The sequence below is a fragment of the Balaenoptera musculus genome, chromosome 4 (genome assembly GCF_009873245.2).
Source record: "Balaenoptera musculus isolate JJ_BM4_2016_0621 chromosome 4, mBalMus1.pri.v3, whole genome shotgun sequence".
NCBI classification, from domain to species: Eukaryota; Metazoa; Chordata; class Mammalia; order Artiodactyla; family Balaenopteridae; genus Balaenoptera; species Balaenoptera musculus.
The window spans coordinates 103,274,508-103,293,050 of record NC_045788.1 but is presented as its reverse complement, the minus strand read 5'-3'; the positions used below and the strand labels follow the sequence as shown (position 1 = coordinate 103,293,050).

General features: G+C 34.8%; 1 protein-coding gene across 1 annotated transcript in view; it reads left to right on the top strand.

Moving 5' to 3' along the window:
* The window catches only part of EPHA3 (EPH receptor A3), a 361,303-nt gene that overhangs the window by 223,980 nt on the left and 118,780 nt on the right, over positions 1–18,543 (top strand). Inside the window, exons 4-5 of the mRNA XM_036851795.1 lie at positions 10,115–10,270; positions 10,953–11,288. Coding sequence (XP_036707690.1) covers positions 10,115–10,270; positions 10,953–11,288 — 492 coding nt within the window. The remainder of the gene's footprint in view (positions 1–10,114; positions 10,271–10,952; positions 11,289–18,543) is intronic.

The following is an 18,543-nucleotide window of genomic DNA, read 5'->3' as shown; positions in this document are numbered from 1 at the left end:
ATGCATTTTAATATTGCCTCTATATTTTCTCCCATTCTTTCTGCCCTTTAATTCTCTCCTCCTCTCAGATGGATTTAACCTTTTTAGTCTTTTTGTTGCAATGCATCTGTCTTCCAAGTTGAATGTAACGTTCTAGGATAATAGTCATAACTATGAAAAAAATGTTCATCTCTATATTTAGAAATTAACCATTTTAAGGTATTCAAGCCTGTTGCACTTTATTTTCGTAACACCATTAAATACTACTCTCTATTTCTGTGGCAACTGCCCATGAGATTCTTCTATATACTTTGAGAAGTTTCTTTCCACCTTAATTGGTGGGAAGGAAGAGATATTTTTGTATTTTTGGCATACAAATTAGAATAGCTGTATATATTTGAAACTTTATAGAGACAAGTTTTTTCTTTGAAAAGCTTCATATTCTTATGCAAATAGAAAAATATTTTTTTCTTGAATAGGATGGAATTAATTTTAGGTGAAATTCAAATTTATAAACATACTGTTCTACACAATTATGAATGTTTGTGTCTTCCTTAATAGTTTCAAAATAAGTGATTGGTTTAAGGTTTTTTGAAACACTCATTCAGGTAATGATTGCGCTGATCCACTGGGCATCTAATTTAATAGTTTTTATATTTTCCTTGTGAAATCCATTCTTACACATTTAAGGGAGTGAATTTCAGAATGCTTTGAATATTAATCCCCTTTCTATTTTGGAGCAAGTATTTCCCAAAAGCATAAAAATAAATTAAAAGAGACCCTAGAATTATATTAGCTCATTTTTTTTCTATATTACCTTATACATTGCTGTTCGCCATGAAGTAACTCAAAGCAAATATTGAATACTTTTAAATTGCAGACTTCTCCTAGTTGGTAATATTTTGTGATCATAAAGTGAATGCTCAGTGTATAAAATACACATTATAGGTTCATTTTAAATCCATTTGCTTTCTAACCAGAATATTATCAAATAGTCATTTTCATAAATTTCAACAATAAAAATGGAATGGAAAGGTGATAGGATTATAAGAATTGTTAAGGTATACATTTGAAAGTTGCAGAGGTATTTCCTCAGAATAGAAAATGACATTATTTTAAAATAAACTTGCCTAAAATATAAAGCTGATTTAATTACAATAATGTCATCATTCCACAAAATTCTAGATGGCTCTCTTTTTTTTTAGAGAGTGGATCATTAACAGTGTAGCTAAGAGAGCAAATATTTTTGCAATGTGTCTTGCAGTGTTTACAGAATTCTTTTCCTCTGAGTTTTCCACATTTTATAGGTTTTCATTTAAATCTTGGATTTTTTAAATTGTGCTATTTTCTATGTAAATTTTCCCAAGTGGAGATAGAATTACTTGAGATCAAAAGTGTGAAATTCACATTAGTGGGGCTATCAACATTTGCAGTCAACCATAATTTTACCCTATGTTGCTTTTTTAAAGAAGAGAGAGAAGAAGAAAAATGAAACTCCTTGACCAGTATAATAGAAGCAAGAGCTAATCAAAACTGTGGTGTGTGTGTGTGTGTGTGTGGTGTGTGTGTGTGTGTGTAGGAAAAGAGAGTGAGAGAGAGTAATATAGATGTGTAGATTTAGGCCCCTTGTATAGTACACATTTAGTTTTGCACTTTATGTGATATGCACCTAAAGGTCAAATTACACACACACACGCATACACACACACAATGTTCATTAACTATAGTGTTTTGATTTTTGTGTGTGTGTATGTGCAATCTTTATCATTCTAAGACTTTAATATTTTTAAGTTTTTCATTAGATAAGTGATATATTAATAAGAAAAAAATATAAACAATAAAAGGATTGCATACATATTATTTTATTCTGCTTTTTTACCATAAAATATTATGAGCATCTTTCTGAGTGAGACATAATGTGTCTCATAAATGTATGAGAATAGCATAATTTATATATGGAATTGTATGAACATAGCATAGTTTAACCACCTTTCTAGTTTAAGGCATTATATTCTTTCTAATTTGCCAATATTATAAATAGCATTGTTCATATATCTTTGTTCATATAAACATACACAGGACATAGTTGTTCTTTATGCATTCATGTACAATAGATCCTTGGAAATAGCATCTGAAGTTTTCATGACTTGTATCTCAAACTCTAATCTGGGTGACTACGAATCTATGATGGCAATTCTATTCTCCTAAAATTGACTTATAAAGGTGAGTATTGGACTGCTGACCTCTCCAAGCTTTAGCTATATTTCCAGTGTAGTCTGGAAAATGCTAATCCATAGTAGGGCTTATTTTGACATGGAAGTGATTTACCTCCTACAAAATCCCTTCCGAGGAATGGTTTTCTTAGACATTCCAATGCTATTCTGCTCTAAAGAAAACTTCTGGCACTATTCTCAAAAGCTTTTCCAGGCTGTCTCTCAATATATTCTGAGTATAGATTTGGGTCCTATGCATTTTATGTTCACCACAATAATATCCCATAAAAATGATTCTCTCTTTCATTCTCAGTCTCTCTCTCTCTCTCTCCCCCTGCCTCCCCCACCTTCCCTCCTCCCTCCCGGTTTTAGTATTTACCTGCTCATAACATACATGTTTCTATGAATTTGTAAATTTTATTAATGGGTCTCATTCTCTGGGCATTGATAATTAAGAATAGAAAAACTCAACTAGTCCTACTCCTAAAGCACACCGTTCTTCCTTGAAAGTAGAAGACAACTGAAATGCTGGCAAAACACAGCGTCCTTAGGACCAGGGTCCCTTTTAACATTCTCTTGGTGGTGAACATGCATTGAACATATTTCAGTGTTACTGGCACCTGTCTTGCTAAATCTGATGGAACAACAACAAACGCAATAAAGTCTTGTTACTAAGCTATCTTTGAGCTACACTAGATTGTGATTGATTCTGTTGTGTGTAATAGTATGGTGGCATTTTGCCTTAGGCCTTTTTTATCGAACAGTGAAGGAACAGAAGAAGGAAACACTTGATCACTTTGTAAATGCTGCACATTGCAGGCAGGGTTTAATGACTGAACGTAGCCACTTCCAGTGTATTGAAATGCCTCTGCCTTGCCTCAAAGCATTGTACCTCTATTCAAATGGCAAAGAATAGAGTTCCTGTAAGATTGTGGAGTACAGCTCATTTTGGGAATAAACAGTTGCTTTGACCTTGTACTGGCAAATAGACCCTGTCAGGCCTGGAATTGCAAGGCCAGGAAATCATCTGTTTAGTCAGTGCTGGTTCTGGTCATTAGTTTGTGTTTATGGCTGGGAATTGATAATATAGCCCTGTGTGTATAGAGCCCAGGTCTGAATAGTAAAAGGACCCTATTTACCAACAGCTTTATTTTTTAATTTAAAGTTAATTCAAATTGAAATGAGCCTTTTAACCCTTAATTAGGACCATGTTTTCTCTTAAAAGTCAACCACATTAGTCAACTGGAGACAAAATTCACTTTGCAATTGAAAAGCTGTCTACTTTCTTTCAACAGTAGCCACCATGGTTTACTAAGTGCGTTTGTTTTCCTTTCACTATGGTAACTTTACCCATTCTCTGTATCAGCATAACTCAAGCCCATCAATTACATCTTAGAGGAAAAGTGTGCTATGTGCTTTGGGAATGAGGCCAAGATTCTATCTGGAAGCTCTTTTATAATTATTATTCATTGTATAGCTAGTGCTCAAAATACTCCCTATTTCATACTTTTTTCTTTATTTTTTTCCAAAGCTGGTAGTTTGTTATTTTATCCCACTACTGACCCATAGTATTTAGTTCCTGTTTTATTGTTACCTCTCTATAAATATGGAATCAGCAGATTCCCAAAATATTTCTAATTCATTTATTACAAATTGGTATTATTTTGGCTTCCTTCTATTATTTTATTCATATTTTTAGTGTTCTCAATAGAAAATTAACATTTGGCAAGAGCTTCTTCATTTTTGTTCTACTGTGGCCCATCCTGAGGTTTTTTCAATAAGTTTTGGGGTTTGCTTAGTAAATGAACATGCATACTCTCACTAACTGGGCATGTAAAATAGAGGAACTAAAAGGTAGATTAACAAGAAAAAGACAAATAAAACCTCACTTCAGTCTAACAGAAGGAAAATGTTTTGTCTTTTAGATTGTATTTTCAGTATCGTGCTAGTTTTCCTTACTGTTAAAAGAGAAAAAGAAAATCACACCTTCCTACATTTTAAAAAATTTTAAATAATAATTACTATCAATATTTTAATTTTTTGTTTATTCCTATAAGATTTCCCAGCTTTTAAACATTCTACTCTATCTAAAATATACATAAAAGGAAGTGTATAATGAAATATAGTTTTATTATGCTACTGGGTAAGATGAAAATATAATAATAGGGAATTATTTGCTTGGCAGTGAATTTATCATTCAATCCATCCAATCATGAAATCCACATGCCCTTTGAATATATACTGCTCTGATATAGAAAAACACTGAGAAGGGCAAAAACCTGTCATTTCTTGATTCAAGTATATTTCTTTTAAATCAGAAGAGAGCGTCTTTTCTTTGTCTTGTTGCCCTATGTGATTTTGTAATTTCAATGGCTAATTTTAATCCTTAAAGCACGGATGAAAGTGAAGATGCTTTTTCTATTTTTTTCTAATTAGAAAGTTCTAGGAATCCTACAAATTTTGGTACACAAAGCATTAACCTTTTAAAGTGTCTAGCCTGAAGAGTATTTAGAGACAAGATAGTCGATACCCATCATTTGATAAATGAAGAAATTGAAATCCAGAGAGGACAATTGGTTGCAAGTTAATTATTCATTTAAAAAATGTATTTCATCAAAAAAATGTATTTCATCAACTGCTAGGTGCTGGGCAATGTGCTGGACACTGAGCATGCAAAATGAATAGGAAAAATCTCGTATCTCTATATTGCTCAGGATCTAACCTGGGAACAGATAATAATAACTAAAAATGAATCTTCAGACTTATTTTAGAAGAGGAAGTCACTATCCCAACTACCTCCTAAAAATTGGAAGATACCTAGTCAGTGACTTTGAGATAATACCTATTTAGTAGAAAACACTAGATCAAAACCTACATTTCCTCTTTCCCAGTCTAGTGGTCTTCCTGTAAGAGGCTGAAAACACCTTGAAGAGTTGGGATATAGAGAAGTGAAATTAGGGAATTTCTTGGTGAAGATTACTTAAAAATGTTGTGTTGCAAAGTGTCTTAGCACTTACATTCTCAAGTTAGAAGATCCATTTCTAAAATAATGGTGCCATATGGAATTAATTGGTCTCCTGTTTAAAGCTAGGATTGTGAATTTTATCACTGTGACTGGACACAATAAAGTGTCTAGGTCATCTTAGGAGATCAGTACATGTTTGGTTTTTGAAAGTGAATAAATGAAATCCAAACATTACATGAACAAGTCTGATTCCTAGTAAATCCATGATGATATCCAGTAGGATTTGAGGAGGTGCTACATCCCATTTTTAATGGTTAATTTACTTTCGTGTATCATTCCTACTTTGCTTATTCAAAGCCCAGAGTTCCTGCCACAATTAACTAGTTCAAAAATCTCCATTACAGCAAGGGGATAAAACGTCTCTGGGACCCAAAAAGGGGCAGCAGTTTGCCTCCACTTAAAAGATCTTACACTGTTTAATCACTCTTTGGTTTTACTACCCTGAGGTAGAAATCTATGAATAATTTTACCAGTGTTTGACTGACAAGAACATGTACTACTGGGTTATGGGAGGAAAGATGTAAATCAGAATGCTGTCATTTTGGCAGCAGGCTTTGAATATGTGCATTTACACCTTAGTTAAGTATTGCTTTCTAGCTGGCCAACACAGGGAAGGCCTTAAGTATATAGCAGAAGTTTGTTTGTTTGTTTTTAACTTAAAGCTGGATAAACCTGAATTAGTATTAATTTGTTTACCTTTCTTGCATGTTCTCTGTTCTTTGATATTCTGTAATAAGTTGACAAAGACTTCCTTTAAGTAAGAAAAGGAAAGAAAACACATTAACATATCTACTTTCTACTTCTTACCTAGGTTTTACTTTTTGTATGCTGAACCTTCTCATTCTCTAACGTAATGCATAAGGAGAGAAATGTGCACATTGTTATATTAGCAGTTTTATATTCAAGGAAGGGAAGGAGATACTTTTAAATTACAATCATTGCTTCTGCTACCATAAACAAAGATAATAAAACACAAGTACTAATGCCCCGTAGAGGTAGAGTTTCAAATTTTTCCATGAGAATTGTTTTAAGAATGAAGAAGGTGTAACAAAAGGATAGGTATTTCAGTACAAGATGATTTATTGCAAGGGAGGGAGATTATTTATTGGTGGGAAAAAGTTTGAAGTAAATATATAAAGAATTTCCCCTTATACATTTAAAGATAATGTTTCTTACCAGTATAATAATTTTATTAGTGAATACAAACTTTTCAGGCATATTCTCAAATTTGTTGAACAATATGAGTCGAGGATCTAGAGATTCTGTTTGTATCAAGAAAAAGAAAATTTACTTGTATGGCTCCCACATATAGTGGGTCACCCTATTCTTGAGTTGACAGACAACCTCTGCCCTTCCAACAAAAGTTCAATTGCTTATCTGCCCATAACAATGTTACACCTCAAATAGATAGAAAATCCTGGAGAATGCAAGAGAACATCAGCCTTTCTGAAATGGTGTCTTAACTAGGAATAGATGAAAAAAGACTTGCATGTGCTTAATTAAATGTGTTGCATTAAATTTTTTAGAGGACTATTCTTCAATGTCATACCAACAGCTTAGAATTGGTAGGAAAATAATTTGCTTTTAATGAGTGATTTACATAAAATTAAAAGCAGAAACTTTCTTGCTTATTCGGACTATGATTGAATTTCTTTGTTATCTTGGGCATTCTGTTTGTGCTTCAATTGTTCATTCTGTAAAATAAGAAGATTAATATCTACCTTGATTATTTCAATAGAACTGTTGTGAGATTTAATTGAGATGGTATATTTGCAAGTCCTTTATAAAGAGTAAAAGTGTCTACCAAATTTAGGATATTACCATAGAACCTAGCATTGTACTCAGGATAGAGTTAGCATTCAATGAATATCTATTAATTGATGATTAAATCCTATCAGCTAGCTACCAGGTGCCAGAAGATGCAGAGTAGAGTCTGTCCCTAACTGTGTGTCACCTAACATCCTGGATTTTCAGATGTAAAACACACAAACTGACCAGTGGGTTTTCTTAGGATCTTTTTAGCTCCATTAAGCTATTCTATATAATGAATACATCTCAACTGAATTCTCTTTGTCTTTTTTACCATTTAGAAATGCTTTCTGCTGCAAGTAAAAGAAAACTTGACTACAGTGACTTAAACAAACAAGGTGTTACTTTTCTGACATTATAAGAAATCCTGAGATTGGTGCTTGCTGGGTCAACAAGAGCAGGGTACACATCTCTCTGATTTTCTTGGCCTTTAACTTAGTGTCTCCTGTAAGTCATTATGCCCATAACCAATGCTGGAATAATGTAGATGGAGTGGTTTCAGTTGCATCTGGATCATCTTGTTAGAAAAGAAAAAGGTATCCCAAAGACTTTCATCAGAGTTCTGTTTGTATCTCTTTAGCCATCTCTTTGGCCATAACTTTGGCCATCCACCCCTATTTGCAATGATCTGAGTTAGGGAGTACTTGGCAGAATGCAGTTCTGAACAGAATCAGGATTCTATTAGCAAACAGGAAGCAGGACTGAGATATTGAGTATGTAACCAACAGTACCCACCACATTCCTCTAGTTAACAGTTTGTCTTTTCATGTTGATCTATTTGTGTATTTAATTATGCTTCTTACAGGCCAACTCCTACTGTCTTAATCTTTCTCAAATGGGAGTCCTTCTGTGTATTTCTTCCAACAGATCAATCAGAATGGAGTGCTTGCTCCATGTGGCCTGTGTTAAATTTCTGTTGCCTGCTTTCAAATTGCAAGGGCCCTTTTTGGGATGGACAGAATTAGGGACATTTGTATCTTTAAGACTAACGAGGAGACTGAACAAAAGTAGATGATTGACAGATATTTATTAAACTGCATGTATATGTGCCTACCTATCTTTTACTCTTCTCATCTCTAAGGTTATTATTTACTCATAATTAAAGTCTGGTTACTAGTTCAAGTCACATTCTTAACTTCTAGGCTTAATAACTATAGCTACTTTCAATACTATCAGAAATTCTGTGCTGTGGTGCTGTAGCTAAGTGATTGTATGACTATCTTGTCTTTAAGTATCACATAGTATAGCTATTTACAGGATTAACAAAAAGTGATTGAGTGTTTAGTGAATACCTTTATGCTAAATGTTGTAAAAACTATAAAAGCCTGAAATAAAAACACAGAGATAAATTTACAAGCAAACAAAATAACAAAGTACATTGGAACACTGCAACTTAATCTTTTAAAGACTCAGCAATGCCCTCTTGCAAATTTAAAGGCACTCAATAATGAGCTAAATTGAAACCAGAAGTTAAGTGCATAGTTTATTTATACTTTATATCATTTCCCCCTGAGGCAATATGACATGAGATATGAGTGGACCTTTCTAAACAGTGCTTAAGGATAATGTTCAAAAGTTTATAATCCTAATCCAAGTTTGGTTAGGGCAATAGAATTTATTTGACTGGCTCTCGGTATGGTGCCAAAAGTTGTTCAATTTAATGTAATATGGTCCTAGAGCAGCCATTCTTAGTAGGAACTTGAAAACAGCAAGACTAGATTAATGATTACTATCATTTTAAGTTATTCTAATTGTTGGTCTTGTCAATGTATTTTCCTTGGGAGTGTTATCTCCCAAGAAATGTTCAGTAGGAAGATACACTATTATAGATACAGTGTGTTACCTTTTAAAATACATTTAGTGATTATAAAAGGTAAGATTTATTCACACAGATTTTATTTGAATGCAAATAACCTGTTATTCACAATATGAAGTTGATATAAAAAAAATTTGGAATTCAGTGATAAACATAGTCTGTAGGGTCTAGTCTCTATTTAAGTGGTTTAAGCCATCAAATCTCAATGTAGCTTTGAAGTTGAGTTTTAGAGACTTAAGAAATTATTGGCTTCCAATTACTGGCTTCCAGAGAAACTTAAAAATTTAAGATCCTGAATTCCTTCCTCAAAGGAATGTCAAGGGATTTTTGTTAGGGTCTTCACTATGATTTCAGTTCTCAAGGTAATTATGAAAATGTACCAAATAAAACAGTACAGCATTTTAAATTTTATATCAGATGAAATGAAAACACTATAATGGAGACATTTCTGTAAAAGCTGTAAATAGATAGTGAATATTAAATGGGCAGCTGAAATAATATCTGGTAACCAGTTCATTGGGCTTAAAAAAAAAATGTCATTCAGAGATACAACTAGAAAGAAAGAAGATAACATAGTTATTTTTAAAAGCGTTAATCTAGCAATAATTCACAAGTATATCAGTTTAAATAGAAATTATACCTCCCTGTGTATTTGAGATACAGACAAGGAAATAAATTAAGACCTTTCTTTTAGGCCAGTACCATAGAAGTTAGGGAATGACACTGTCAAGGGCAAACAAAATATCATAGCTCAGGAGAACCATGTATCAAGAATCTTAAAATATAGACAAAGCCATGACTTCTTCCTTCAGTTGCTTACAATTTGTGGGGATGAAGTTGTACACACAGAAACTAATTAGAAAACAAGTGGTATGTAATATAGTACTAACTGCAGAGACTGTACACATTGCATCATGTTTAAAAAGGGAATGGCTGCGTGATGACATGGCTTTGCTTTATTTTCTCCACAAATACTCCAATGCCAAGTAAAGCTGTGAAAACATGAGATGGAAATTTCATCACACTCTAGTGCCAAAATAATCTAAATCTTGTGGGGGGTTTTTTCTCCCTTAACATTTGGTGCAAATACAAACGTATATGTGGAGAAACTACATTGGGCCATATTATTTGCTTCTGTGAATTCTGGGAGAAGAAAATAGATTTTATTCATAATGAATGCATGCCCTAGCCTCCTGAAATCTGTTTTATGTATTTTCAAGAATATATTTTCAAAATTATCACAGGATTTTAAAAGGGTCATTTTGTTTGTAGCTTGTCGACCAGGTTTCTACAAGCCTTCGGATGGTAATGTGCAATGTGCCAAGTGCCCACCTCACAGTTCTACTCACGAAGATGGTTCAGTGAACTGCAGGTGTGAGAATAATTACTTCCGAGCAGACAAAGACCCTCCATCCATGGCTTGTACCCGTGAGTAGTTTTGCTGCAACCCATGCCTCCATGTTTGTTTTATTTCCTTTTTTCCTCTTCTTATTGTGTTTTTTTTTAAAGCATTTGGCCCATTTCCTTCTGCTCTCCATGTGCAAATTAAAAGCTTTCTCTGCTTCACTCTCCATGCTTGGCTCACCACAAATGCAACATTTATCACACAAAATGAATTAGTTGTTAAAGCACTTCCTGCAACAGTACACCCAGAAGGAAAGAAAATTTTCTATATCTTGTTTTAGATCTTGCATAATTTTGACAGGGTAGGGGAGGTTTAGGCATGGGATTTGTATTTTTACTTTTCTATTCCCTCTTGTTATATGTTGGTCATAGGTCATAGGGAAAAAGAACTAAGATTTATAAAACTAATACTAAAGTTTTCATAACTACTCACAGGGGCATTGAATTTAGTGGTAAATTCCTTTGTTGGACTTTGTGAATGCATCTTCAACCTGGAGTCAAAACTCCCCCCATTCCTAGCTCGGGGAGGACAGTACTCTTGAATCCATGTGTCTATAATCTCATGGATCCTCTGAGGACGAATTAAAAGTACATAATAAAGACAAGATGGTTATTTACCTCTTTCAGTTCCACTGTAAATGATCTATTTCCCTTGTAGTAGAAAACAGAAGTGCGGCTCATTAATCTTTGTTGAACTACTTTGCAGGACCTCCATCTGCACCGAGAAATGTTATATCTAATATAAATGAGACCTCGGTTATCCTGGACTGGATCTGGCCCCTGGACACAGGAGGCCGGAAAGATGTTACCTTCAACATCATATGTAAAAAATGTGGGTGGAACGTAAAACAGTGTGAGCCATGCAGCCCAAATGTCCGCTTCCTCCCTCGACAGTATGGACTCACCAACACCACGGTGACAGTGACAGACCTCCTGGCACACACTAACTACACCTTTGAGATTGATGCCATTAATGGGGTGTCAGAGCTGAGCTCACCACCAAGACAGTTTGCTGCAGTCAGCATCACAACTAACCAGGCTGGTGAGTACATGCTGGATGCTTCCTACTCCTGCCCATCTCAGAGCCAAGTAATAGTTTTGACAGAAAGAGTGGAAGAAAGGGTAGGAAAAAAAAGATTTGAAAGAGCCCCAGGTTATTCTTTTCGATCACTTTTAGACAGTTATGGTACATTAAATAGCTCAATTTCATTCTTCAAAGTGAGAATAAATCATATTTGTTAGATGATTTTAAGCTAGTTTAATCCATTGCTTCCCAATTTGAAATCTTTAAACATCTGGGGCTCTGGAGGTAGTACTTATGGGGCTCCTTGCAGCATTTCCGTATTTTCAAGAACTTAACAGACATTGAATCTAGCTTGGAAAATGTTGTGTATGATATTTAAAACTATAAATGTCTTTACCTTAGTTATAATTATATCAAATTTTGTGTATAGTTATTCAGTTATTTTATGCTCCCCAGAAGCTCTGGGTAGTATAGCTCAGATAGTTAAAACTCTCTGATTAATTTTTAAAAAAAGAAAACAAACACATTTTATTTAACAGATACAATTTGTATTTAAAAATTAAAAATATGGAATTGAGGAGAAGCTTAGTAAAAAGAGGTCTTGGTGGAAAACAGTTGGAATCACTGATCTTTAAAATTTCCAGATATAAATTTTATGGTGATTTCATCAACTGTATTTTCCACTGACAATCTTTTCCTAATTAAAAAGAAAATACTGTGTTGCTAGATTGTAAGCAAAGGGCCTTTAATATGGAATAGAAAATTTAAATAAACTTCTCACCTTTCTTTAGCTTGCATCCACAACATTTCTCTTTTCTTTACTGTTAGTAAATCCTGTGTTTTTCAGTCACCCTTTAAATCTTCTATTTGTTTTTCGGTTCTCTGATAATTCCTGTGATATTTTTTACTATAGTTTTTTTACAGTGTGGTGTCCAGAATTATTCATGGGGTTTTAGTTGTGATTCTCTCAAACATATAGAAGAATTACACTTTGCATAGTATACAGAGACAGTGATATCCCTTTGAAATAAGACAATCATTTTTCCAAGGTGGTAACTCTGATGAATGAGTAAAAAACAGTTTTCTAATCAACAAAGCTGTGCAAAATTAAGCTGATAGATATTTATTGTGCATAACTGTTGCTACAAGATATCATAATTAGGGTTACGTTTCAAACAATTCAGTTCAGAGATATTACTGTATAATTTATACACAAGAAAATAAACATTGGAGCCAAAAAGGGAGAAAAGGAAGAGACAGGATGGCCCCCTGAGAATACTTCAGCTAGAACTACAGACTCCCACATCTGCTCCCAGGAGAGCTAACCTTGAGTTGGAAATTAGAATTGAGTGTAAACTCAGCTTCTTTTCTACATTTGGTTTAAATTATGGAAGTTCCTCTGCTCTCTAGCGGGACTCGCTCTTTTCTTTGAGGATATGTATACTAGATGTCAGAAGAAAAGAGAGAGGAGAGATGACTAAATTCTATCAGCTGGAAGAGGTCTTAGAGCAGCCAAATATCTAGCCAGGAAATTCACCACTTTCTTTCTTTCACTTGGCTGACTCAGGGAGGTTAGTTAAACTACCAAGGGTGCAAAATAGGTGTCATCAGGGCTAATATTCACCAAGTATGCACAAGTATGACTCTGCTGGTTGGTAAAATTTTGTACTTATTTGCATACTGGTTAGAAGCAGACAAAGTTACTTCTGAAGGTGAGTATAGAAATGCACCTGTACTGGTTAATTCCTCAAGTACCCTAGGTAGCCCCCTAAACCCAGTATATCAAGCCCCCCACTTCCTTCCCCATAATCTAGCAATCAAAGGGATAAATCTTGGCATTAGAGGCGTCTCCAGACCAGTCTGTCAGGTCCCCCTTCTTCTCCCCCACCCCCCACCATAATCCAGCAAGCAAAAGGGTAAATCCTGGCACTCCAGTGGTCTCCAGATCCCTGTGCGGGAACTCTTCCAACTTGAGGGCTCCATGTCCCTGCCATGCCAGTTGATAGATATTTTGAATATAACCCCTGGCAGAGTCCATGTTTAAATGTATCTCTTTCTGATTCCACATCCCTCCTTTGTTTCCACTTTTCTTCTGGTCTCCTATATTGATGAAATTCTTATAATTTTACATTGTCTCATGGTGATAAAGTTTATTTATGGAAAAGACAAGACTTTTTAATGAAGTGCACTGAATCATTATTTTAATCTTGCTTACCGAATCTGTAATCTCTCCCACTTAAAGCTAGATATCAGACCAAGCAACATGTGCTTTTGTTTTGCTTTAGTTAATGATATTTAAACTTTGTAGTTAATAATATTTAAAGATTTGTAACTTAGGTTTATTTAACTGTCTTCCATGAGAGAAAAAAAAAAGATGAGTAATGCTATTGCTATGTATCACATGATTATAGCTTCTCATATTCAATGAACACAGGAATTTTAAGAAATTATAATTATGTGGCAAATGGCTTTCCCAAATCTCATATTTCACTCTGATTTACTATCTTGTTTAAAACAAGAGCATCAATCTGTGTTATAATTATCTCCTAAGTCAAACAGAAGTGTATAAAAACAAGCAAGAACTCCTTATTTCCTATCTTATCATTGACCTCTGGCTTTCTGACGATGCATTTATCAAGAAACTAATAGTTCCAGATATATACAGTGAATGAATCTAGGTAAAGTGGCAACCAAGAGCAGGCCAAGACTTTAAAAAAATAAATGGAGTTGATGCTTTGGCCCTCCCAGTTACAAATCACAGGGTAAGACAGAGATTCAGCAGGAATGATATCAGTTACTCTTCCTAACCCCACTCTCATTTTTCAGAAAAATCACAAATATGTCTACAACATGCTCCATGAGGCATTTTATATATTTATATCAGGGAGTCTGTATCATTTTTGTGCCTGGGGAGGTAGAGGTCTTTGTTCCATCTTCAAATCCCCATGGTAAGATATATAAGCAAGATTAGAAGCAATGCCATTTCTCCAGAGTGTTTCATTGTTTTGCTTTATTTTTGCTCTTGTGAAGGTTAATGGAGTGGTAGCCTTGAGAAATGAGCTCCCTACGTCTAGAAAGATATGGCTATGACAGATACGATGCCTGGTGTTTAAATTCCTCCTTCCTCTCTATCTCTGACATGGCTATAAAGGGGAAATGTGAATGTGTCCCTTTTAATTTAGTTTGTGAGATTGAATTTGTTGATTTTTCTCTTGATTACATTGTAAAAGCCATGTGATGACCACACGATAAGGCACCTTCTAAATTGTAGAGGATTATGTTGTGAACTTGGGTGTTAGTTCCCAGCCCTTAATACTTTCACAAAGTATGTCAGTGAGATAAAAAACGTAGTCTGTACATAAAGATTGTATCCATGAATCCATCAGTCAAACATGTACAGAAAGAATTGCAGATTGCAAAACAAAAATCTGTGAAGTTATATCTTGGGGTAAATTGCTACTTCTTGTTTTCTTCTTTGAATGAGTATGTTTACCTTTCAGTTCTGGAAAAATCATTCCACTAGTGGAATATTTGTCCCTGTTTATTCTCAACTTCCATCATAGAATCTGCCCTTTCTCCACTATCCTATAGCATGTAATATTCTCAGGCAAGAAGAAGGGGCACTAGTAGAGAATATATGGGCTTTCAAGTTTTGAGATCCACCCCACCCCCATTTTACAGAAACTGAGATCCAAGAAGTTTCTTCAACTTTTCATCAAGCGATAAAGCTTCTACTTGTCTTCCAACTCCAACTCCACTTTCAACTTCTATTCTTGTGTTCTTTCTGCCATCCTATGATTCATGCCATATAGCTACAAAAAGAAATACTGCCTTGGAGACAGAGGGGGGCTTTGCTGGGAAAATCTACTGTACCCTATGCTATCTACAATAAACTTGGTCCTTGCTTCTCAGTCATTTATCACAGGGTTTCGTAGGGGTATTCTGCAAGAGATCTTCTTTATCATCTCCACTCTTCCCCAGAATTAATCTTATCCTTTACTCCCTCATTCTACACAGATGATTTTCCCTCTGTGATACTGTGATTTATAATAAGAAATATATATTTGGTCTTGGTCCCAGTTTATGGCACAGAGCTCCTAAAACTCTTAGAATTTCCTAAGTGATAAGAGCAATAATGGGTATTTTGTTATTCATAACAACCCCTTTCAATCACATTTGAGTTTACGTTAATGAAGTGATTTTTGGAAAGCCCCTAAGGATGGTGGCAGGGAAACCAACCATGTGATTAGAAGAACTTTTAGCCGCTCCACTCCTCAACCTCCCCTCTGGGTAGGGCGGAGGGGCTGGAGATAGAGTTTAATCATCAGTGGTCAACGATGTAATCAATCATGCCTATGTAATGAAGCCTCCTTAAAAGCTCAAAGGACATGGTTCAGAGAGCTTTTCCGTAGATGCGCTGGTAGGCTATGAGTCTGGAGAAAGCATGGAAATTCTCTGCCCAGTACCTTGCCCTATTCATCTCTTCATCTGTCTGTTTCCGAGTTGCATTCTTTTACACAATAAACTGTAAATCTAGTAAGTAAAATGTTTTCGTAAGTTCTGTGAGCTGCTCTAGTAAATTAATTGAACATTAATTAAGAGGGGGTCATGGGAACCTCCGATTTATACCTGTTGGGTCAGAAGCACAAATAACAACCTGGATTTGAGACTAGTATCTGAAAGGGGGGTTGGGGAAGTCTTATGGGACTGAGCCCTAACCTGTGGGATCTGATGCTAAATCCACGTAGCTAGTATCAGAATTGAATTAAATCGTAGGACACCCAGCTGGTTTTGCAGAATTGCTTGGTGTGAGGAAAACCCCACACATTTGGTGACCAGAAGTGAAGTATTGCATAGAGGAGACACACAGGAGTGTGCTCTTTCCTCTTACACCCTCCTTACTTATTAAGACCATGAAGTTTAGGAGGGAAAGGAAAATGCTATCTCACTGGCTTTTCTAAATCTTATTCCTCCTGTTTGTACTCACTAACTCCCATTGACTCCTGACTCTAAAGAGTGGGCTCTCAAGAAAATCTCTTCCCCTTCTAGCATCTTAGACATACACTCTCCTGGCTCTTTTTCTTTGCCTTTTCTGTTGCATAGGTTTTCATTCATCTTAGAGGAAGTTACAAACAATTAAATAAAAGCAACAACAATACACACACACTCAAACACACACATACACACACATATGCACGTTACAAATTGTTTGACTCTTCATGATTTCATCGTATTTTTCTCCTAATTTTCAGTCTAAGATTAGATGTTTTCATAAAGTAATCCTTACTTCTCTCTTTGCTCTCTCGTTCATACTGCAGTCTGGTTTCTGTTCTCACTCTACAGAAGTGCCCTTCTGAGAACCAGTTATAATATCCAATTTGTATCCTTTGTATCTTTTTGTTAAAATGAATGCAATTGTTAGGAAGAGTGTGGATTTCATAAGGGCCTGGACCTTGTCTGATGTTCACATTTGTGGTTCTCAGACTTAGAACAAGGTTTTCTAGCACCTCGTATTCACTCAAAGGTTTACTGAATGAATGAGTGATTGATTATTGGAAATGTCCACCATCCAAAAAAGAAAACATTCTCCCTCAAACCACTTTCTCTCCTGATTTTTTTTCTCCCTACCAATGAGACCACTGCTTTCCTCAGTTTACCGGATTCTGACACTTGGAATCATCTTTGGTTCATATTCTACATTTAAGAAGTGCTCACATGCTACTGATTTTTCCTTTGAATTGTTTCAGATCTTCACACTTTTTCTCCACACTTAGTGTTAGATTTTAAGGTTCTTAGTCATAACATTTATAAATAAATAATACCAAGAATTATAATAATCCTCTTTTAATTATGTTGAGATTCCAAAATAAAAAGGAATTGGAACTTAAATGAATTAATAAAGTCAAAATATCATACTGCTTAGCAACTTCTTTCCACTGAGATATTTGTAAAAAGGGTTAATGGATCAACAAGTATATTTCACTGCTCCTTTTATGTTCATGTAATATATGCTCCAGCCATGCAAGAATTTATGATAGACGTATAGATTTTTTTTTAAATTATACAAATCATATAAACTTGCAGAAGACACTATGTAATTAAATGAGTTAAGAAGTGGCGGTTGAAGGATTTTAGGGAAACCTTTGGAAAAAAGAGTTTAGATGTACTTTGAAAAATAGGAATAAATCAGATAGGAGTAAAGAAAAGGAAGTGTATATATATTACAATATTGGAATTGAGTTTCCTGGGTAGTAGGAAGGGTAGGCTGAGAAGAGGAGATGGATCTTGTTAAAGGGTAACAGGAAATCAGGTTGGATATGCAAGGAAGGCCAAGCAACTGGTATGTTAGATAGTGGGATATTGGATGGAAATACATATATTGAGTGGAAGAGTAACCTCATTCAATCTGTTTTAAGAAGCTTAATCTTGAAAAGAGCAGGGAACAGTGTCAATAAGTATAATTCTCCACATGTGAATGCCTGAATTATAGTGAAAGAATGACATCATTGGATTTAAATGAGTATTCGTATTATCTGCAATTATAATTTTCAAGTCTAAAATGGCATTTAAAAAATTTTGAGCCATACATTCAAACAAACAAAAAAGAGTTTTAGAAATTTTTGGTCTTTTCCTACTTAGATCCTTGATTGCCAGATAGTTGACATTGAAGTACCATCAGTTCTAGAATTCTTTTGCCTTGCAATCTTACAATCAAATAAACAACTTTAGCATGATACTTAGGTAAATGCCATTGTGTTTCTCTCAATTTACAAGAGTTGAAAAAGGTGTCCCTCCATTCTCTGGGTCCTGGTATCACTCCAGTATTTCCTTTTTCAACATACCCCTAATCCTTGAAATTTTTGATCCAGGCATGCACATTTTTAATATTTTTTTCTAGTTCCACTTAAACTTATTTTTTCCTCTATGAAGATTATCTTGACCCCTATACTTCCCTAGAGTAAGTGGACCTGTCTCTCCTCTTCCAATTTACCCTATTGGAATTCTGCATATATGTGTACAGTTTTTATCATAAAATTTAATTTGTTCACATATATGAAAGTGTTGCAAATAGTACCATAGTACACAATATATGTATATACCTTAAGCCAGATTTCCTAAAAATTAACATTTTACTACATTCGCTTTATCATACTCTCCCCCATTGCCTCCTCTATATAGATATTATTTATTTCTGAACCACCTGAGGGTAAATTGCAGATATTATGCCCCTTTACTCCTAAGTTCTTCAGTGCGAACTTCCTAAAGCAATGTC